We start from the raw sequence: 24,881 nt of genomic DNA, 5'->3' as shown, positions 1-24,881 counted from the left end.
TCTAGGGCTCGTCTTTAAAAAAATAAATAAAAGTATATAACAGTAAGGTAAAGTAAAATAAGAATATTAAAATACTAACATATGCACTTAAAAGATATGGAGCAAAAACACACAAGAAACTATTAAGAGGCATTCACCACTGACCAGCAGGTCTGACAATCAAATGACAGAAAGGAGGAAAGCTTTTACTTTTCTGTTTACATCCTTCTGAGGAATATGGATTTGGGACACACCAATTTAATTCTTTCTTTTTATTGTATTAAACTAGAGATCTAACAAATGTAGTGATCTGAAGGGGCACCTGTACCCCTATGTTTATAACAGCAATGTCCACAATAGCAAAACTATGGAAAGAGCCCAGAGTCCATCGACACATGAGTGGATAAAGGAGATGCGGTATGCGCTGTGTGTATTACATCATATATATATATGATGTATGTATGTATGTATGTGTAAATTTCATTTTTTGATGGCTTAGTATTCCACGCGCACGCACACACACACACACACACACACACGCGGTGCAATACTACTCAGCCATCAAAAAATGAAATATTGCCATTTGCAATGATGTGGATGGAACTAGAGGGTATTATAGTAAGTGAAGTAAGTCAGAGAAAGACAATTATCATAGGATCTCACTGATATCTGGAATTTAAGAAACAAAACAGAGGATCATAGGGTAATAGAGGAAAAAGAAATAAAACAAGATGAAACCAGAGAGGGAGACAAACCATAAGAAACACTTAACTGTAGGAAACAGAATAAGGGCTGCTGGAAGGGAGGGGTGTGGGGGGATGGGAAAACTGGGTGATGGACATTAAAGAGGGCACGTGATGTAATGAGCACTGGGTGTTACACGCAACAGATGAATCACTGAACTCTACCTCTGAAATTAGTGATACACTATATGTTAATTGAATTTAAATTAAAAAAATACGGGGTGCCTGGGTGGCTCAGTGAGTTAACCATCTGCCTTCGACTCAGGTCATGATCCCAGGATCCTGGGATTGAGCCCCACATCGGGCTCCTTATTCAGTAGGGAGCCCGCTTCTCCCTCTTCCTCTGCCTGCTGCTCCCCCTGCTTGTGCTCTAATAAATAAATACAATCTTTTAAAAATATAAAAAATAATAAATATATAATAATATTTTTAAAAGTAGAGGCAAATAAAGTCAATTTCTGACAAGAGTTTTACCCTCAAAAGACTTTTGCCAAGGGAACCTAATGATATACTTGAAGCAAGAGTGAAATCAGAGACAAACGTAAAAGACCTAAAAAGGAATGATTATATCCATGTGCAAACATGTACACACATACACTTATCTGTAGTTTAACTCAATACTAACAGCTAATCTATAATATTAAAAAAATAAAATTAGAATATCACACTAAACTAGCATGCACATTAACCGAGGGTGATTAGGTTCAAAATAAGGGATATTGCTTATTTTTGTCCCTCTTATGTACATGCATATTAAATTTCCATCTTAAGTGTGTATAAGTTAACTTTCTTTTCTAAGATCAGAAAGGGACTATGTCTTCCAAATTAGTAAGTAAGGAAAAAAGTGACATGAGAGATTTAAAAATCTATCCAAAAGAATTTAAGGAAGAAGAGAAAGACTACAGAAAAGGAATAAAGAGCAGAAGGGGGTGTGGAAAGGGAGATGAACATGGTAAAAGAAGTATAAATTAAGGGAAAATTCAGACGAAATATCAGCTCCAGATTCCAATACTTTTTACAGTGACTATGAAGACAAAGACTATCAGAATTATTTTAAAAAGCATTGGCATGCTATTTACAATAGCTATGCCTGAAACATAAGAAAAAAATAAAGGCATGGAATAGTATGAATTGTGACGATATGTGAGTGGTTGCACATATCAACACACAGAAATCTATGAACTAGAGGGAAAAAGCCACCAAAGAATGCATAGGAGATGCCACCATTGACACGAAGTTCGAAACGATGTAACACCAAATAATACATGAATTAATTAGACATATATGGTGAAATGATAACGAAAAGAAAAGAAGATAAGCCCGAAATTCAAAACAGTGCTAACCACAGCACAGTGGGAGAAGGGGACATAGAACTTAGCAGGGATGCATGGAGCTTCAAAGTTCCAAGCAGTACTTCTAGCTTTTCATTAGTGGGCAAGTGGGTACTTGTTGTACTCTTATGACGAGGACTTTTTTAAATATATTTAACATTTTATAAAAATAAAATTTTGAATAAGTACTGGTAATTTCAAAATATTGGTCCTGACTTTTTTCTCCAGGTCACGTTGATACCGAGGAATATGTTGATCTTGGTGCTTGCCACAACGTTTCTATTTGTCTCTTCACACGTGTGGTCTGTGGCACAAAGTATGCCAATTCCAAAATTAAACACAAAGCTGGAGGAAGAGCTTAAGTCCAGAAATGGAGAAAAACTAGATTCCAAACAGGACACTGATCAAATGGAGTAATGACCCACAACGGTTGCTCACTTGCTTTGCAGTAAACATACATGTTACTGCACATTTTTCTGAAGGTTTTTTTTTTTAATTAGTTATTAACTTTATCAGGCCTAGTTCCATAAACTCCTTAGAAATTTAACAAAAAGAGTTAGCAAGAAAACAGGTCTTGGAAACTTCAAGATGTACATGTTAAACGTAAGTAAAGAGAAATAATGCCTAAGATCACAAAACACCAGACCAGAGAGACTGGCTTTTCTGAGACAGAAATCATGCCCTTGACAGCTCCATCAAATTGAGAAAATGAAGATGTATTCTGTAACTAACTTACTATATACATAGATGAGTATGGACTAAAATGCTAGATATCAATCATAATAATGTTAGTGCCTACTCTTTTATGTTTCCACCTCAAAGTGTTCAATAGCTCAAACATAATTGTTGCCTATGTCAAGATCCACTAAAAGTTATAATGGACAATTTGAAGATGTTGGTCTTTTCTTGTGTTCCAAAAGTAAAGCAACTATGTCTTTTAGCTTAGAACTGTCACCAAGAATATTGAATAATCAATAAAACTTCAAAACAGAAGAATTTTGTGATCTTCAAATCAACTCCTCATAAAAGGTGGCAAATAACATGGTATTTAATGCACTGGTTTTCATATAATTCACTGTCTGGATGGTAAAAGGTTGACGTGGCTCGTAACTGGGAGGCAGAGTTTCGCAGACAGATGGCTCTGAAAAGTATTGCCTATCTGGGTGGAGGTGAGGCAGAGGGAGGTTTCCTTCTTGTTCCTTCATTTTTGATTTAAATAAAACCCAATCCCAAACCAGCATTGGAGAACCATCATTAATTAGTTCACGTGTTTCATTCTCAACTCTATTCACAGACATTGAAGAATTTTAATGCTGATTTACTCAATAATATTACAGGTCTAACAAGGATCCCAAAAGCTGACAAAAAGTCTACTTTTTTCTCTTGAAACTGAGTCACATAGTGTACATTTAAAAAAATAAGAAAATATGAAAAACTGACTTTAACAATAGCAGACACAAAACTAATGGCCAAGTCCAAAAATTTTGAACATAGGCAGAACTTCAACTTTTACACCTCCAGGTAAGTCGCTCCTCAAACTGGAGCACCGCACACAGAGACAGGAGTCTCTTCGTGCTACATCATGCGCCACAGTTTCAGAAAAACATCTCCAATAGTGAGATTGCTATCATTTTCAATTAAAAAGGCTTTTATAGGAAACATCCACAGCTTGTGGATTTCTGACAATATATTCTAGAATTGGTCTTTCTTGGAAAAATAATTCCACAATTTTTTTTTAAATAAGGTTCAAGTGAAGGAGATATAAGATTATTTCCCAGTAGTTTAAGAAAAAAATCACATATAATTGTATCCACTGGAATATACATGAATTCATATATAAAATCCTTCCATGGTTTTTCTTTTGCTACCATTTTCATCTAATCAAATTATGAAGATAAAGGGAAGGCTCTACTACTAATTAAATTGAAAAGCCATGAATAAATCCATTGCTCAGTGGCTGCCAGATAAACTAAGACATGAGTGCATCTCCCAATCAACCCCAGAACACCCTCCTCTACATTTAAACTCTTTAAGAACAGGGCCTGGATCCGCTTTGCTATTTATCTAAGCCCCGCGTCTAAGACTGTACTTGGTAAATATCGGGGGCTCAATAATTATTTTTTAAATGAATATATTAAAACAGGTACAGATTAAACTGGAAACCAGAGCTCTTCATGTATGATTATACCTGTCAGATTCCTAATTCAACTTAGTCTCTAACAAGAGCCAAGGTAAAACTGAAGGAGACTAAAATTAAACTTCATGTTTCAATCAACAGACCTTCACTGAGGGCTTCTTATGTGCTGGGCACCGTGCCTGGTAAAGAGAAGTAACTAAGACATATGAAGTCCCAGGCCTCCTGCCCACCAGGCTTGCCATCTAAAGAACAGTCTGGAATTGGGGAAATATGGAAAAACAAAGATAAAGTTGAAACATGCTGAAATACACTTTGCTAACTCTTCATACTCCTCCGTTAAACCTCACTCGCTTTCGTGTGTCAGCATGTAGGGTCTTTTTATTTTAAATAGTTGTACTGACAAAGATTTTTTCCTATGTAGCCAAATTTCAGAAGTGTCCAGAAAAGTACTAATCAGAGAGGATATCAAAGAGATTCTATTGTGTATTATTAACTTCCATAGTCAGTCATTCTAGCCCTAAAAATATATATTTATATAAATATACATCTAATACAGATATATTCTCATGTAAAAACAAGCAGTCATTTATTATACAAAAGCAGCCAAAACTGATCTTAGACCCTTGCAGCTCTGAAATCCTGATTTTATGACTGCTCAGACGTTTTTTAACAATTTCTGCTTGAAGTTTTTCAAGAATATCCTGAGCTTAAAAGTCTAAAACCTGTTTTATAGAGACACCTGTAGTAGTGTTGCCAGATCCAGGACACCTAGTTAAATTTGGATTTCAGATAAACAACAAAAATTCTCAGTGTTAGTATGTCTGAAATTCAGATTTTACTGGGCATCTTCTATTTTTACTTGCTAAATCTGGCAATATTAACCTATGTGCCCCTATAAATATATTTTTTTTCAATAAAGGAAAAGTTAATTAATGATATTTCTTTCTGTGTCAAAAAAAATTTCAGCCAGTATATATACACTACCAAAATTCAGAGTGAAACTCAGTTTCTGATCAGGATTGTTCTCATTTAAAAAACACCATAATTTTTTTTTTAATTTTTTTTAAGATTTTAGGAAAGAGAGAGAGAGAGAGAGTGTGTGTGTGTGTGTGTGCACGCGTGCCCATGAGTGGAGGGAGCAACAGAGGGAGACGGAGAGAGAAAATCTCAAGCAGACTGCCTGCTGAGCACAGAGCCCAACATGGGGCTCGATCTCACAACTCATGAGATCTTGACCTGAGCAGAAATCACAAGTCAGACACTTAACCAACTGAGCCACCTGGGCACCGCTATTTTTTAAAACTTTAAGAAAAAAACGTAAGAGTAAGTTTTTGTTTTTAAGTCCATAGGCTATGTATCATTTGGTAATAAATACAAAAAGTACTACCGACACTATATTTCATCATTTGGTAATAAATACAAAAAGTACTACCGACACTATATTTCATCATGCATATAAATATTACATATTCATTTTTTACCTTGAGATGTCGTTGATGTATACACCACCTATTTACAGGTGCTATGACTAAAGTATTTAATAAAAATAACAGATTAATGACATCTGTTTAATTTACTAACGTGCACTGATGATGTTCAGAGAGATGAATTACCTCACAGGATTGCTAGTCAAAGACACGCGGAGGGACTCCAGGCATGTGACAAGTCTCTCATCCGCACACCCCATTTTCAGTTCATAGATGAATTCCTGGGGTGAGATCTGTCGCCTACTCTTAAGGCTTCCCTGTAAATTAAAGAAAATAAATAAATTTATCTTCACTGAAGTAATATCAATTACATTAATCCCACCTTTCATATTAGCAGCTGCACACGACTACTCTGAGTGGTATTATTTTGAGGGAGTGATTTCCTTCTGCCCACAAATACAAAGCAGAATCCAGGATATTCACAAAAGATAGGTCTGCAAATTAAAAGGACTTTTTCAAATCCCAAATATCATGGAAAACAATGACGTATTTATTATAGAAATACCTGAAAATAAAGTCAACTATTTTAGGCCCATGCAAAATAAAAAGCAAACCTCAATACAGGAAAAACCCTATTAAAATTAATATTTTAATTACCACAAAATTAATATTTTAAGCACCACAAAAAATGGCTGTAAGTCATTAATTGACTCAACTACCATCAAGTGCCCAATTCTAAGCACACAGATTATCAAAACCTAAGTCTGGAAAGAGAAATTCAAGTAAGGACATAATTCCTATGGCACTCAGAAGAGGAAGCCCTAACTTGATGGAGCAGATGAGGGAAACCTGAGTAACAGGGAGAAGGGAAGTCAGTTAAGGAGACAAAGAATTAGGAACTCCTTCCAGACTCACATGGCACATATATGTACAACCACAAAGAAAACCAAAAGCACTGACAACAGAATGAAGATAGCGGCCCGATCATGGAGGGACAGAGCATCGCTATCCAATTGGATTTTCCAGCGCAGCTTCGGAAGGCTCACTCTGGCAGATTGTCAGAGCTGGAGTTCGCTCGTTATGCAACACTGAGTGGCTACTACGTGCCAGACACTGTTCCAAGTGTTACACGGAGAACAGTAAACAAGGGACAACAATCCCTAGATGCATGGAGCTTTCTTCCCCATGGAGAAGAAAGCCAGGCAGACAATAAATGAAATAAGCAGTTAAAACTGCTTTGTGGCCAGTAAAAAGTGCTCCAGAGAAACATAAAAGCAGAGAAGAAGAATAAGGAGCCGAGGAGGTGGTTGTCAATTTCAAACAGGGTGCGCACAGAAAGACTCACAGAAGAATCTGAAGGCCTCAAACTTGAATATTAGAGCAAAGGTCTGAAGGAGAGAGAAGCAAGCATACTGATAACTGAAAAGTTGTGACGGAAGGGACTGTCCCCTCACAGGCCACCAAAGGAACTCTGACTTTTACTCTCAGATCAGGAGCATCAGAAGACCTGTTAAGACGACACTAAGATAGTCCAGATGGAAAATGATGAGCACAATGAACAAACCACGACGTCCAGAACCGTATCTATGTCAATCGCAGATTGTACACCCAAGGGCAAGGAATTATACATGTTCAAAAGCAGGTTAGTGGTGATGGCAGGAAATCAGATGCATTTTTTTCATTTCTTTCTTATTATTAATTTGCCATAATAATGTGCAAGGAAACATTCCCAATAATGCAAAACAAACTAGCACTGGAAAGACTGATGGTTTTCATCAATAGCAAAGTGGTCATTTACTAAAGAAAAATTAATGAGCAAAATCTCAGAATAAAGAAAATAAAGTGGAAAGGGGAAATGAAATGGTAAGAACGGTGCAAATAAACATTTTTAAAATCAGTGACTATGTTATGTATCATTAATGAGAATACATCTAACTTGTACAGACATAGCATTTATCAGTATCTTTTTCTGCTTTAAATTACTAAAGTATTGCCTGTTCAACACAGAAAATTTGGAAAACAGAAAAGCAACAGGGGAAAAAAGTGCTTCAAAATGACTTAATTTGATATTTCTCCTTTAAGTGTTTTCTTTCTCATATAAGAATATGTACATAATATTCCATATATATTCATAAACACCTGTACTTTCAAAAATATTATAGCATACATATTGTTCAGTAGGCTTTTATTTTTAGTCATGTTTCATGAACATATCCCAGTATCTTAAATGAAATTTTTTTTTTCCTCCCTACAGACTATTAACATACCTAATTACCTACCTTAGACCCATATCATTGGGCGTGTAGGTTGCCTAGCACAATTTCTTGGTATTAAATTTTCAAGTTCCCTGTGCATATTGTCGGGCCAATATTTTTAATCCGAATATATACAAACAGAAGTTAAACCAGATGATCTTTTTGTAGTACTTGATATTTGTAGTACTTGAGTCAGTACTCTGAATTTATCATTGAAACAATTATGATTGGGGGGGTTCAAAATAAACCAAAACTGAATAGATTAACTGGTTCCCTTCAACAATATATGGGTAAGACCAGATAGTCAATACTTTAAAAATATAAGAATAAAAGGTAGTAAATGCATTTGAATAAAAATTAAAAAAAAAAAAAGCAGTCACCTGCCCTACCACTTAACCATATCTTTCAGAGGCAATCATTTTCATTCCCTTAACTGTTTCTTCTGATAGCTACTTAATATGTCTAAATAACATGATTACTCTGATCTCTTTAAACTTGTAGGTTTAATATTATCTTTGACTTCTATTATGAAAGATAATGATTTAGTTATCTTACAACATTGGAATTTGTCCTCTTCCACCATCTGACTGCAGTTAAAGGTAAACTCAATTGAGCCAAAAGAGGTCCCCATGAAACAGAAGCTCTATGAGATCCAGAGATTTTTGGATAACTGAACTTCATAATTCTTTAGTTCGTTTCATGACACAAAATAGAACATCATATACTCCCATTCATAAAGTCTTCCAGCTCCTATAATTCCCAAACCAACACACTGGTCTCCTTAAAAGTGGGAACACGAAAAGCATGTTGGCTCTTACCATCCCCATTAGGTATTATCCTGGAGGGACTAGCTAGTGTGGTAAGACAACAACAATAGATTAGAAAAGAAGGAGTAAAACTGTCTATTTGCAAATGAAATTGTCTACATGAATTTAGCAAGATGACAGAATAAAACTCAACCTCTTTTTTTTTTTTTTACTTCTCAATACTACTCATAGTCGGGAAATAAAATTTTATTATTTATCATTTTTAATAGCATCAAAAGAGCCCTCACAAAATAATTAGGAAAATTTTTAACAAAAGAAGAAAAATACTTATATTCTAAGAAGGATAAAACATCGTGAGGAGGTATTAAAGGTGGCCTAAATAAATGATGTTATGCCAGGTTCATGGATCAGAAGACTCGATATTATTGTTAAGAAATATATTTTCTGAAGAACAATGTATATATTCAATATAATCACACTGAAATCCCAGCAAGTTTTGCAGAAATTGAGAAGTAGCTTCTAAAATTTATATGAAAAGAAATAAATAAATTTTATATGGAAATGCAGGAAACCTAAAATAGAATAATTTAAAAGAATAAAGTTGGGGGATTTCATCTGATTTCAAGACTTACTATAAAGCTACTGTAATCAAGTTTGAATAATATCAACAGAACAGAGTCCAGAAATACATGTGCACCTACGTGGTCAATGACTTTCAACAACGGTATTAATGTCATTCAATGGAGCAAGAAGAATCTTCTCAACAAATGGTGTTGGAACAACTGGACATCCAAATGAGAGAAAGTGAACCTAGACCTTAGATCTAAATGTACAAGCTAAAATTTAATGTCTACAAGAAGAGAAATGAAAATCTTCACTACCTTCAGGAAGGCAAAGATTTCTAAGGACAAAAGGCACTAACTATAAAATTGATAAATTAGACTTCATCAAAATTTAAACCTTCCATTTTGCAAACAACTCTTAAGATAGTTTCATGAAGGCCATGAAAAGTAAGCCACAGATTAGGAGAAAAATATCTGCAATACAAGCCAAGAAGTGTGCAGTCTGAGACTTTACCCTACATAACAGAACAAGCTACGGGAGCCTCTTACTGGTGCATGAGTGCTGGCAGAAAACATACGAGTCCTCGGTTAGAGACAAAGGATTTTATTATTCCTCTACTGGTCCCCAACCCACCAAGTCCCACAGGGGCATCACAGGACTCCCTGATGGATGCCTGTACATGCAGTGGATTGCAATATAGGACACTATGCTTGGGGGACTCACCAATTGTATACTGAATAATAACAAGTCTGGTCACTGTCTACAGGGAGACCTAACCATCTCTCAAGGCAGCTCACTGCAAAAGCAACGCTGAGAAATGGTTTGGGTAGGGCTTGCCTTCTTGGTGTAATCAGAATAAATACACAGGGATACTCAAGGCCCATGGCAGACTGCCTCTCCCAACAATAAATGTAGTTCATACAGATTTGTATTCGGAACATTTAATGAAGTCCTACAACTCAGTAGAAATAAAACAGCCCAATTAAAAAATGATCAAAAGACTTCACCAAAGAAGATACATGAATGGCCAATAATCACATGAAATGACGTGCAAGACCATTTGTCACCAGGGAAATGCAGTTTAAAACCAGAAAGAAAAAAACCACAAATGGGAAATAACTAGACACTCCCTGGAATGGGGAGGATGTGAGGTACCTAAAGCTTACCTACTCCACTGGTGGAAACAAAAACGGTATCGCCACTTTGACCAAAGTTTGGCAGTTTCCTTTAAATATACACAGAACAGCAGACTCAGCAAATGCACGGCTAGGGGTCAAGCAGGAGGAAAACCAGAACAACAACAGAAACATTCATACAATGTTCAGAGCAGCTTCATTCATAAGAATCGAAGTCTGGGAATGACCAAGGCACTCATCGAGTTGTGGCATATCTATACAATAGAATACTAAGCACCAATAAAAATCCACTGATGATGCAACCAGACAGATGAAAAAACAAAAACAAAAAAACAAAACAAAAACTGCTGAGTTAAATCAAGCAAGAAAAAGTACATAATATATGGTTGCATTTATATGAAAGACCAAGACCAACCTGTCAATCTTTTTTCTAGTGACACTCTCTGGTTCAAGGCAGAGAAGCAAATCTGTGAACAGTTTTAATTGTGTTTGGGTGGAAATGGGGGTAAAGACACACAATATTTTAAATGGGGGCAGTAAGTAGATTTTACCAATCAAAACGGGAAAGCCAGAATAATCTCACTGGCTAAAAATAATTCTTGATTTCAACCATAGTTGTTTCCAGTTTGAGCAATTTATTATCTAAAAACTTCTGCATTTTTACCTCAGATTCCTTTCCTCTTAAAACCCTCCCCCTCTCACCCAAACCCTCACCATCACTACTGAATCCTGGCACAGGCCTACACATCAGATCTGGGCTGAGACTAACTTCCCGGGACAGGCCTTTCGTGAGCCACAAAAGGGGAGTCCCCCATCTATGGATTCATTGTTCTTAATGCTCACCGCTCTATTAAAATAATTTTAACTACCATTTATTATGTGAAGGATATTTTGAGCATCTACTCTTTCCAGACATTGTCTACGTGATGTAGATACAGTGCAGATACACCGTTTACATGAAGTCCAAGTCAAAGATAACTCCTATCTATGTCTTTGGCCCAAGCAAAAATGTGATGCTTTCTGCTAAAATGGGGAAGATGAAAGAAGCAAAGTAAGTGGTAGGGGAAGGAGATATTTGAGAGTCCCAAGTCTGAGCAAATGACATTTTCCTAAGAAAATAACATTTGAGGGGCATCTGGGTGGCTCGGTCAGTTAAGCGTCCAACTATTGATTTTGGCTTAGGTCATGATCTCAGGGTCGTGGGATAGAGCCCCACGTCAGGCTCTGCACTAAATGGGGAGTTGGCTTAAAATTCTCACTCTCCCTCTTCTCCTCTCCCCCTTCATGCAGTCTCTCACTCTCAAATAAATCAAGAAAGGGAGGGAGGGAGGGAGGGAAAGAGAGAGCGAGAGGAAGGGGGAAAGAAGGGAGGAAAAGAAGGAGGGAGGGAGGAAGGAAGGGAGGAAGGAAGCATTTGAGCAGAGACCAGAATGAAGAGGAGGGGGGAGACGTGGGAAATCTGCAAGAAGGGTGTTTCAAGACAAGGGAAAAGGCAGGAAAGAACTGGGTAGATTCAAAGGACAGTAAAAGACACCTCAAAATGGCAGGGAACATGACAAAGAGTTGGAGAGGACAAGGAGAGACACAATAAGCTGGTGTCTGGTCCCAGATGCAGGGAACGGACAAACTGCAGCCTGAGTGTCAAATGTTTTTATAGGACTCTCAAGCTAAGAGTGTTTCTAACATTTCTAACTTGTAAAAAGGAAGAGGAGGAAGAGGAAACACGGGCACTAGCACAGGTAACTGGAACCCTGGGTGACTTAAAAGCCTGAAATGTTTACTGTCTGGCCATTTCACACAAAAGTTTGCTGGTCCCTGATGGGGTCTTACAAACCAGGTGAGGGCTTTTGGTTTTATTCTGAGTGGATGGAAAACTACCGGAAGATACACAGTCGATAAATTTTAAGATCTATTAAAATCAAACACTTTTAAAAGATTATTCTAGCTACTGTGTGGCAACAGACTGTGAGTAGCAAAATGTGAAACAAGATGACCACTTGGAAGGCTAGCATTCTGGGGTGCCTGGGTGGCTCAGCCGTTAAGTGTCTGCCTTCGGCTCAGGTCATGATCTCAGGGTCCTGGGATTGAGCCCCGCATGGGGCTCCCCACTCAGCGGGAAGGCTGCTTCTCCCTCTCCCACTCTCCCTGCTTGTGTTCCCTCTCTCGCTGCCTCTCTCTTCGTCAAATAAATAAATAAAATCTTAAAAAAAAAAAAAAAAGGTGGCTAGCATTCTGTCTGGTCAAGAGTTGACAGTAGCCTGGTATAAGGAGCCAGTGATGGAAGGCATGAGATCGGCTCAATATGAAGTTAGATCACACAAGACAGCTGAAAGTTTGGAGGTAAGGTGTGAAAGAAGTTAAATTCAAAGATGATTCCAAAGTTTTTGGTCCTAACAACTAAGTGAGCAGTGCTGCCATCGACTGCTCATTGAGACCCTATCAAGGGCAGCATGAATTCTAGATTGGGGATAAATCTGGTCAGAAGGTCAAGGGGAAAGCAAGAAGAATGGACAACTCCTCTGAGTAGATTTCCCATAAAGGAGAGCAAAGAACGGGGGCAGCAGCTGGAGGGGAACCCATAGTGGGATTTTTACGGGGCGGGGGGGTTGGAACCACACCACGTTTGCATGCTAAGGGGAATAACCAAGCAGGAGGAAAGAAACTGATAATGCATAAGGTAGGTACAGATGCAGGAAAAGAAATAAGGACACAAAAACACTCAAGCAGATGACACAGGATGTGGCCTATGATATGAGAGGAAGGGTTGATCTTATAGTCACTGGTAAAGTCTATCAGTGTAAGACGAGCCGAAGCAGAGTGGAAGGGAAAAGATTCAGGCAGACTGTTAGATCTGGTGATCACGAAGTGAAGTGTGAAAGTTCTATTCTGATTGCTTCGACCTTCTTGGGGATAGATACAGCAATATAATCAGCTAAGAGGGAGGACACAGAGTTGGAGGTAGAAGGAAAGGTATGAAATCTTTTTCAGAAAGTCATGAAGTGCCCTGGCAAGGGCCCTGTGGTGGGGTTACTGGCTCACCTGTCAACTGTGATCATTCAGAAAACACTAGTCAGTGTGGCCGCCTGCTTCCTTCCAGATGCATGCTGTGCAGATGTGCAAAGGAGGTAGGAAGTTGAGTTTAACCAAGGGCAGAGTCTATATGGACCGAGAGGCAAATACACAGATTGTTACTCAAGGTAACAATGGAGTAGGTGTCTAAGGTCAATAAAAAAAAAAAAAAGAAGGGTGTGGCAGTTAGAAGGCAATGGACACAAATAAATGGTAGAGTCAATGGATCAGCAGTTCTAAAAGCGTTATGGAACTCTCACAGCGGGAACAGGAAGTAAGCAGAAAGATTGCTAATGCTCAGCAAAGTTTATAAACCATATTTATAGGTGGTATCTTAACCCAAGGCAATGAGTGGTTTAGACTGGGTAGAGAAGCAAAGACTCTTGGAACTGAGAAAGTCGAGGAAATGAGAGGATGCAATGCTGGATGGATCCTCTGGGTGAATGCTGACGTCAGTAAGGACAAGGGCAGCGGTAGTAGCAGGAAGAAAAGCAAAGGCTAGGGAGCCATATGAATAAGAAGGGAGCTATGACCAAGAAGGAGTCTGTCAGTCCGAGCTAGCACCTCTCTGTGGGAGGCCTTCTGCACGAGAACACACCTACCAGGACAGCGTCGGCTGCGGCCTTATTCATGACTGTGCCGTCAGTCCCTCGTAACATGCCTGGCATTCAGGGATATGAATGAGGTTGTAATAAAACCAAAGGTATACATAGACTAAGGATTAAAACAAGAAAGGAGAGGAAGATAAGTCACCAGGAAGAATTCCTGAAAGAATACTCACCCAGAAAGGAAGATCTCAAATTAAAGACATAGGAAATAGACCAGATAATTGGGTGATCAGGTTTCATAGGATTTCCCCTTTTATTCGAGTACTATCAACATACATGTACATAAGAGATGAAATTGTGGGCAGAAATAGGATACATGAATAATCAGAAATATTCCTTTTAAGCAGAGCTCTTCTTGTGTTTCTTTCATTTTACAGAACTTCAAAGGAAGCAGGAAGTAGAGGGAGAGAGGAAGGACACTCACGTCTGCCGATCTCTGATTCCATTAGCCATGAAGATGAAAATACTTACAAAGCTTTATCCCCTGTGGTATCAAAACACATTAGTGAGATAAGGATGTCTGCCTGACATCACAAAAATTAGAAGGATATTTATCCAACATAATTTTTAAATCTTTTTTAATCCCTCCGTAAATTTTATTCTGAAATACCAAATGCAGGATAGAAAGAAAAGTACATAATGTTCCCCCTGTCAGATTCCTTATTAAATATATTCTAAGGTACAAAAAGTATTAAGGTATAAAATATAATACATACTTTCACCATTCACTCGCTTCACCATTCCTATATTTCTAAAACCAAATATTCTTTCTTTTTCTAGGTACTATTCAAGGTGATGGTAGTCATTTCTGTACCTGAGTCCATGCCTGCATTTCATCTCAGTTTAGGTATCAGACTTCTTCAGTAAGTTTCTCCATTATTCTATCTCATTTACTTGTTTGCAGAATTTGAAATATCTTTTCTATGATAATTTAAAAATACATTCCATTTCCAGTTACCAGTAGAAAGTATTAAAGAGCTTCCATTTTTCAAATAATTGAATGATTCCTACACAAGTATGGAGAATCCACCCTTTAATGGTGACCTAATTTTAAAAATAGTCAAACGAGCTGTCTCTAGAAAGTCTGCATGCTCTGCAGGAAGAGAACACCCCCTAATGTATATCTGGGTGAGGACAATGACCTTTTAGCCCCTAGTAGAATGTCTAACACGTGACAGTTGCTTTAAGCAAGTTTGCCTACATTATCTGAGATATCACAGAAGTTAGAAATGATACTCTTACACACAACTCCAATCATTAAAACTATTACTAAACTCATTAAATCATACCTTATTCCTCCCAGAATGTAGCCTGCACCCAAATTCCCCGTACTACCTCCTCAACAACAGGTAATGGTCGCTTACAACTAAACCCATAAGGAGAAATCGGCATGTTTTAACATGACCCAAAATATATAGCCTCTAGCAGTTAAAAACTCAAAATTTGGGGGGACTGTAAGAAAGCACTGAAACCTTAACTGATTTTTATATGTGGTTCCTAGACTCAAGATCCCTCTCCCCAACACTCACTTTGTAATTTTTAGCAGGTAAGCTGCAAAGAACAAAAAATTCCCATCAATGTAAGGCCACAGGAGTCAAAGAGCCTAAGTTCCCACAGTGATGAGAGAGAAAGAGAGAGAGTGTGCGTGTGCATGCCTGCTTCTATCTATATGTCAGTAACTCTAAGTTAACTGCCTCAGTTTCTTTTTAGCATTGTAACTGCTGTATTCTTGGTACCTAATTGCGGTGAGGAGACTAGTGAAGACAAATAAGATAATATGAAATGTGGAGACTATTTAAAGAAATAGTTTGCATTGATAATGACAGTATTTTAAGAAAACTGCAGAGTCAGCACTGTGCAAAACAAGGATTAGCACAGTTGCTGCCAAGGGGGTAATTATAATCTAAATTACTATCATGTATATTGCTATTAAAATGCATTGCAACAATTCCTTGCATTTTTCAAATGATTTCTAGCATCTCTAATGTCACTGATCAACAGAAACACTAAGCTGTCATTGCTGTATGAATTACTTGTTTTCAGAACATTTACAACCCCAACAGATCTCCAGCACCAATAAAATCTGTTATTCAGAGATGGTATTATGCAAACTCATAGTAGAAACTATGAGCAATGAAGAGTACTGCAGAAAGGGGTATTCACCACCAACAAAAAAGAAGGTTAGCAAAGAGTTCCTTTTAGGAGGTTTTTTTTTTTTTTCCATAAACATTTAATGAGCACCATTATGTACCAAGAACTCTGCCTATAATTTTAGAGGCTGCTTTTAGCATACATTAAAAATAGCATACGTTAAAAGTTTAGAATTATCAAGTACATTTTACAAAGGAACGTGATAAGAAAAATCTGCAGCTCTCCCCCTTTCAGTTTCTAAAATAGCTCTACAGAAAAAAAAGATTGATCCAACGCTAATTTTAGCCACTCAGAAATTAACTTGAATAGAAGAAATTCAACACATTACATTCCTCTTATTATCCATCAATACCTAACTAGCATCGACATCCCTTCTATTCACAGGAAAGCTTTCTCACATTAGCCCACTGCCTTCAATATCACACTTGAATTTTTAGACTATTATGTGTATTTAAAGAAGTGTTCCTTCAACTGCTGAATGCAATATCCTGCTATTATAGCACTTCCGCCTGGTTACCATGACCAGGACTGAGGCATTGTTCTAGTTTGCTTTTGTTGTCGTTGGGGATTTGGTTTTTTCATTTGTTTGGTTGGTTTTAAGAGAGATTGCATGAGCAGAGCAGGGTAGGGATGGCCAGAGGAAGAGAGAGAAAAATCTTAAGCAGGCTCCACGCCCAGCGTGGGGCTCTATCTCACGACCCTGAGAACCATGACCTGAGCCAAAATCAAGAATCTGACACTTAACCAACTGAGCCACCAAGGTGCTTCCGTTCTTTTAGTTTTTAAATCTCAAAAGGATGTACTGTTAACAGTTAACAGTCAACTGCTTCTAACCATAGCCAGAGAAGGGAAGCCAAATAAACTATAGTCAGCCACACACCATGAACACACCACAGGAACTGTAACACGGATTTATAAAAAAGAACAAGGAGATCTCTGAGCTTGACAGCATGATTTTCGTGATATAGTTTGAAGTGGAAAAATTAGCAAAGAATCTAACACCTTGTTTATGAAGAGATATTAGAAAATAAACATTTTACAAAAAGAGGCAGAAAGAAATAATCAGGAACATTCATGAGACTGTACACCTTCAGGGAGTAGACGGAAATATGGGAGGTAAGACGGGGAGTAGAATGCCTGAGAGGCAAGAGGCCAAGTGACAATGCTTTGAGTCTACCTCTGTATGTTCTTTTACTTTTTCGCATACTCAAAAAGGAAAAAATACAATCAAAGAGGACGGGAAGAAAATCTTAAAATGAAATGAATCCAAATAAGTGAATCTAATTGTATTTCAAATAGATATTTATTTCAGAGAAATAAGCTAGAATACAAATATCAAAGATAACAGTAAAAACTTGTGGTTTGAGGGAAAGGAAGAGGTATTTGTATAGACATAGCTAAGAAAAAAAACAGATTTAAGATGGGTGTGTGTACACACACATACTATAGGTTTTCTATATATGGATTTACTTATATTTAATATACATACATATATGCAATTTCCGAATCTGCCCACACTAATATACATCTTATACAAGCATCTACACACATATATATCATACACGTGTGTGTGTGTATATGTGTGTGTGTATGTATGTATGTGTGTGTATATATATATATATATATATATATATATGCTGTAGCTCTGTCTGAAAGGGCCTAGAGATAAAGACAGCCTGTTAGAAGACCAGCTTTTTTTTTTTTAAGATTTTATTTTATTTATTTGACAGAGAGACAGCCAGCAAGAGAGGGAACACAGGCAGGGGGAGTAGGAGAGGAAGAAGCAGGCTCCCAGCAGAGGAGCCTGATGTGGGGCTCGATCCCAGAACGCCGGGATCACACCCTGAGCAGAAGGCAGACGCTTAACGACTGAGCCACCCAGGCGCCCCAGAAGACCTGATTTCTAAGCAGCATTCTCCACTGAAAGAAACTATTCCTTAGACAAAGGACTGATTCCAGGGCCAGGGCTAGGACACCACAGGAGGATCTCGGAAGATTTTCCACAAGATGATACGAAGTGCTCAAAGAACAGTGGTGATAGGCCAAAGGACAAAGGAACCAGCCTGACAGGGTTTCTATTGGTTTCTATGGGCTAGAGGGTAGGATATGGAGTGACTGCTTCAAGCACACGAGGTTTCCTTTGGGGCTGATGGAAAGGTGCTGGAACCAGACCGTGGTGACACACAATACTGTGAAGATACTAAATGTCAACGGATTGTACACTTTAGAACGGTTAAGATGGTGAGTTTTGTATTATGTGGATTTTTCCACCAAAAAAACAAAAACAAACCCACAAGTTTTACCAAACATTTATAAAACAGAAAATCTGTCGTCTTAGAAGTCGGCAGGTTCTTGAGGAGAAGGAAGTGTAAGAACTAGGAGTACGCGCTGGCCAACAATGTCCTATAGCTCCAGCTGGGTCCTAGTTACACGCGTGTGTTTATTCTGTATTGGTTTATCCAGCAGTATACTAAAGATTTATCGACTTTATTATATAAATTCTGTTTAAAAGTATTTAAAAACCATATTCAAATTGACTAATTTTTATGCTTTATTCTATTTCTAAGGTTACACCGTTACATTCAAATTGAATTCCTTTCAAATCCTTGGCTTTCAAAGCATGCCATTTAAAAGGTTTTACATTAAACGTTATATCTTCTTGCTGAAAAATGAAATTAAATGAAACAGGTTACACGGTGTCAAATGAGGCCACTTGTTTATATTTAGCATCTTCAGTATACCTTTTAGAACTAGAAAATGTTTAGCTCTATCTCAACAACAAATTGCACTTTAAAACTTTAAAAAAAAAAAGAGGCAAAAAAGCTGGGGGTGGGGGAGCTGGTTAAATAAACATGGATGCTCTAATTTGCCAGCCTCTATTTGATGGTTCAATGAAGGATAAAGATCTATTTGGCACATCTGAACAGAGGAAAAAAATGTGCTGATGCTCTTAGTCATTGGTTCATTATCCTCTTTATTGTGTTGATTATGTTTATATAAAAAGAAAAACAACAAAATTTCATTGGGCATTTACCAAAAAACAAGGGGGGGAGGGAGGTAAGAAAACACCAGCTGTTCCAGTCTTTAAAATCAGGCGATTTGTTTTTCAGTCCCTCCAGGTAATTGCAATTATTTGCCTCCACCATTCTGAGTACTTTCAAGTGTCACTGTTACATTTACAGTATAACCCTTTTTTTCTTTTTCTTCATTTATAGAAGAAAACCGACTTCTTCATATACACATACTATCCTACAAAACTAACCTAAAAAAAATAAATATACAACAGCACAAAATGTAACATTTTTCAGATTGTTCTCAATATAATTAACATTAGGGATGCCTGGGTGGCTCAGTCAGTTAAGCATCTGCCTTCAGCTCAGTCATGATCCCAGGGTCCTATGATGGAGCCCCACATTGGGCTCCTTACTCAGCGAGGAGTTTGCTTCTCCCTCTCCCTGCCCCTCCCCCTGCCTGTGCTCTTTCTCTTTCTCTCTCTCTCTCTCTCCCCCCCCCTTTCTGACAAATAAATCAAATCTTTATAGGGGCGCCTGGGTGGCTCAGTCAGTTAAGCATCTGCCTTCGGGTAAAGTCATGATGCCAAGGTCCTGGGATGGAGTCCCACATCGGGTTCCCTGTTCAGTGGGGAGCCTGCTTCTCCCTCTCCCTCTGTCCCTCCCTCCCACTCGTGGGTTCTCTCGCTCTTTCTCTCACATAAAAAGTCTTTAAATATATATATATATATATATATATATATATATATATATATATATATATATATATACACACACACACACACACACACACATATATATATACACACATATACGTATATGTATATACACATATATATATAATTCACATTAACAGCAAATATGGGACAAAAAAAATAATAGGAAAAAACAAAATCTTGGGATCAGAATCACATCCTACAATGATCAGCTGTGGCACTTGGGCTTCTGGTCCACTCAATGTCAAATGTTCCCAGTTCTTACGGAGTGGAGGAAGCTGTGAAATTGAAATACACTTGGAATATACCAGTATTATGTGATTTTTGTCACAAAAAGCATATATCCTTCTTTACTTAGCAATTTTTAAAGCTGTGCAAGTTTATAGAGCAAAGCAAAGGAGGGACCACATTCTGCAGGGTTGTTCAGAGAGGAAGCAGCATGAACTAACAAATTGATTAAAATGAGAAGTAACTGAAGTCCAACAAAAAGGAGTTAATTTTTCATTTGTGTTCTTCCTTGTAACAAAGTACATACGCAGAAAAGCTAAAACTGCCTCATATTTCTATTTCCCAGAATCCCTAGCACTGTGTTCTAAGCAGATACTGCATAAACACTTATGAGAGGTCAAAAAAAGTTAATGGCCCAAAATTTACTCAACTACTATGCTCCTGCCAAGAGCATTCAAAAATGCTAAGTTTAAAAACTTTGATAGTCCCACAGTAACAATTTTATAAGTTCATAACGTCGAAGGTGTTTTGTAAAACCTACCTATCCATCTAACAAGGCATTCAATAAAGGTGGTTAAGAAGGACCTATTGTATACTAACCATTATGGTCAATAATGGGACTCAAAAGTGAGCAAGAGAAAATTCTGCCCCTGAGGTAGTCATCATCAGGTGGAAAAGAGCTCCTGAACAGTTACAAGGTTGGGGAGCCTGGAAAGGAATCCATCCTTGGTGAACAGAAGGGGGGCTGTCCCAACTGTCACCCAGGAAAACAGGGAAGGCCACCCAATAAAGGTAATTCAAGAACCCGGTATTAAAAGATAGGGAGTGGAAAGTCGAATTACACAGACAACATGGGCAAAATAAGGTGTGAGAGATGGGGCATTTTAGGGACTAGATGGCTACATTACGGACGGTGCAGGGAGTGGAGACAACGAAGGCACAGAATGTGGAAGGTGCCTACCCCACCCCGAGGGAAGTCAACTTTAGCCCACAGCTAACAGGAAGCCACTGCGTCATCGGAAATCAAGTACAGAAAAGCTGTGTGTCGGAAAGATACTAGGGCAACAGTGAGGAAGACAGAGGCATGAGTCTCTGAGGTTAGAGACACAAGGCCAGTTCAGGTGAACCTGTAAGAAAGATTTCATCTTCTCAGTTTTATTATAACCTTTAAAAAACAAACAAAAAAGAAAGAAAGAAAGAAACAGCTTGAAAGTGTTACTAGAGTTGGGCACAAAAGTGTGTTCGCCTCACACAAGGAAACCTAACATGTTCTATCTCCAAGGCGCTTAAAAGACAAAAGAGGGAGAATGGTTTCTCCTGTTAACAGACACAAAGGAGCCTCTCTCTAACCATCCCACTCTTCTCAAAAATATTCCGTGTTCCCGTAGGGGAGGGAAAAAAATATTTCCAAACCTGCTTTTTCAGCCTCATATCCTACTGTTCTCTTTCAAAGGAACTTCAGTCTGGACAAAATAAACAACTTCCACTGCACAGATGCGCATCATGGTTCCCCGCACATAAAATACCCCTTTGCTGGTGTGATTCCTACAGCCTTCCACATCCCGACCTCCAAAGGGTTCCAATCCTACCTGGCCAGTCCTGCTGAATGCCACTCCCCATGGAAGCTTTTTCTCTCACCTCAGCAGGAGAGGATCTTAACCTCCCAATTCCCACTTTAAAGTTTATTTCTCCCATTGTGTGTCAGTTACATCTAGCTTCTTTTAGCAGCATATTTATATATTTTATGCCTCCTAGCAGATTTAAAACCTCCTTGGGAATAAGATAAATGTTGGGCTCATCTTTATATGCACTGCAGAAAATGGGAGCTCAAACACCAGTGTAAAAAAACTTCTTTAAATCCCACCTTGATCAAAACCACGTTAGGGCAGTTGGTTAAAGCAACATAGTTATGCCCATTCCTTCAACAACACTAGCTGAGCACCTCTTAAATGCCAGCAGTGATTCACACATTACAAATAATGAACAAAACAGCAAAAATCCCTATTAAGCTTTGGAAATGCACTCTTGAGATTTTTACCAATTTGGGGGGTAATTCTTTCCCTTCCAGGGTAGTTTCAGTATCATCACTACTTAGACCAGGTGCTCGGTATATTTCTCTTCAAACACTTCCTAAAACTTTATATTCTTACATCCACCAAGCACTGCCCCCCAAGAATCGCATGGATAAATAAGGATACCTGTCCTACTAGAAAAAAAAATCAAAGGGTCAAATCTCAAGCTCTGTAGTACTGTGGAAGAATGTGAACAAAAGTCTTCACAGTAAAAACTAATACAAATTCTTTGTGTTCCCAAACTTGATCTTACATTACATTTTTATTATCCATCTGTTTCCTCCACTAAAATGTAGGCTACATTAGAGCAAGGGTACTTACTGTCAGTTCTGTTTATCACAATATTCCTATTGCCTTGAACAGGGCCTCACACAAAATACTTGTTTACAGGAAACAAGAAAAAAAAAAGAATATATGAATGAGATTAAACAATTCCACTCAGAGACTATTTCTACTAATCTCATACTGGAAGGACTCAATGTAAAGATCATGACTCAGAGACCTGCCCTGTGTCAAGCTGTCAACATGTTTTTCATCTCTGGATTTGATCTCAAATTCCCAAAGTAGTTTATAAATAGACTGTCATTAACTACCAAAATCACTGCTAACTCAAGAGGAGGGAAATGCCCATTCATCACAGCTTTAAGCAACAAAAAGAGATGCTCCATAAAGAGCTGCACAAATTCAGGTCTAAGGCCGGGGGTGGGGGGTGGAATTAAGTATCTTGGCAAAACCCAAGGAGGAAATACATGATCCTGGAGGCGTTGCTTAATCATCATTGCAAATGATGTATTTCAGAATGATAACTCTGATGATCGTCTGCAGAAATTTACATATTCCCTAATTATTAAATATCAAAATAAAACTGAACACTTTTAAAAAGGAAATACCCTATTTTGTGAGTATGTCCTACTTACTCATTCCTGATAAAAATAAATTACAACTAAACTCTGAAATGTAAAATTTGTCTTCCAATTTTTAGTCAACAGGACACAAGTCCTGACTCATAATTAAGTAACATGGTATCGCTAGAAAGTGTTTCATAAAATGATTTATGTAATTTTTTGCATCTTTTCTGGTTTATATCACATGGAAGTTTTTCAAATTAGTTAGTATTCTAATTCGTTCTTTTTAATATTGGCATAATACTCAATGGTAAGGATAATTTATTTACCCATTCCCTTCTGTTTCCAGGTTTTTAACATACTAACTACTACTGAAGAAAACGCATCTTTGAGCAATGTCCTCATCTATCGGTGCTTTTATTTCTATTTCATAGAATCCCAGAAGTGGAACCCCTGGGTCAAAAAGTATGTGTGGTTTTTTTTCAGACATTTCAGATAGCTTTCCAAAAATGCTGTATCATAGTACAGTTCCACCAGCCATGTACGAAGGTACTTTTCTCCCACATTCCCACTAGAATAATATGTATGTAATGGGCAGGGGCACACCTGGGTGGCTCAGTCAGTTAAGTGTCTGCCTTTGGCTCAGGTCATTATCCCAGGGTCCTGGGATTGAGCCCACGTTCAGCGCGCATGCGCTCTCTAATTTAAAAAAATGTTTTTTTTAAATATGCAATGGATATAAAGTACTTTTGTTATCCACAACTCCAGGTATTTCTATTTAGATTTCTTCTTCTTGAACAGTCTTTTCAGACCCTTAGCCCATTTTTCTATTGATTTTTTTTCCTAGACATTTCATAAAAGCTTGCTCTAGGATACAAGTATTAATCTCTTGTCAAAACCATTAGAAATATTTTTTTTTACCAGATTATTTGTCTGTTGCCTATGATGTTTGTTAAACAAGGGGTTTTAGCTTCCACAATTCTACACCTTTGTTTTCTCTTACAGCTGCAAGGTTCCCATTTCTTGGAGTAAGCTGTGCTGTAGTCGGGGTGGAAGACACTAACATCCAGAGGCTGAGGGAAGAAGAGAGACAAAGTCCTGGCATCGGGCATTGAACCCTCATTCTACTCATCCCTTCTCTTCCAGGTAGAAGAGTCAAGAAATTGCCTCATTTGCTCAAGTTAGTTCAAATTGGGCTTCCATCACTGAACCAGCACAGGTTTGACTAACACGGTGATGTACTCTCCCAAATGAATTGCTATATTTGATACACTGTACGTTTTCTGCACGTACCAGAAAAAAGAAATCAGTACTATATAAATTATTTCCCATTCTCACCACCCATGTCAGTGTTCCTAAGTCTCCACATGTTTATACAAAGAAAATATCACTACATGCTTTAAGGAAAATGAAATCTAATTATTTCTTAATGCACAATAGCGAAAGCTTTTGAGATTTATGTATAATTGACAGTATTATTTAAATTACTCCTAAGAAGTATGGTAATAATACACTTAAAGTTCCCATTTGACAAATGTGTCATTTTCTTAACACACAATTGCACACAATTTTTGTCTTTTAAAATGTTCTATATTTTTATAGCAGAAGTGAGAGCAGCTTTACTTCCAGATACCGGGTTCAAAAGCTATGGATAGGATGGCTAATACTGAATTTTAGAAAATACTTATTTTTTACATGTTTGTTCTCATTTTAAAACCCAGATTCCTAATAGTTTTATTGCTACATAATTCTAACTTTCTTTCTTAAGATTTATTTATTTATTTTAGATAAAAGAGAGAGCACCACAGGGGGGTGGGGCAGAGGGAGAGGAAGAGAATCTCA

The 24,881-nt window shown here is 37.8% G+C and overlaps 1 protein-coding gene across 4 annotated transcripts in view; it reads right to left on the bottom strand.

Annotated features, from left to right (window-relative positions):
• Positions 1–24,881, bottom strand: part of DIAPH3 (diaphanous related formin 3) — a 475,240-nt gene that overhangs the window by 355,768 nt on the left and 94,591 nt on the right. For all 4 annotated transcript variants that reach the window (XR_015725940.1, XM_087865106.1, XM_087865107.1 and 1 more), the window contains one exon: positions 5,804–5,934. Coding sequence is in view for 3 of the 4 variants with exons in the window: in XM_087865106.1 (XP_087721232.1) it covers positions 5,804–5,934 (131 nt within the window). In the remaining variant the exon portion in view is untranslated. The remainder of the gene's footprint in view (positions 1–5,803; positions 5,935–24,881) is intronic.

Source organism: Ursus americanus, chromosome 10, assembly GCF_024610735.1.
Source record: "Ursus americanus isolate L20-20 chromosome 10, mUrsAme1.1.p, whole genome shotgun sequence".
NCBI lineage: Eukaryota > Metazoa > Chordata > Mammalia > Carnivora > Ursidae > Ursus > Ursus americanus.
The sequence above is the reverse complement of the archived record's forward strand: the minus strand, read 5'-3'. Positions and strand labels throughout refer to the sequence as shown.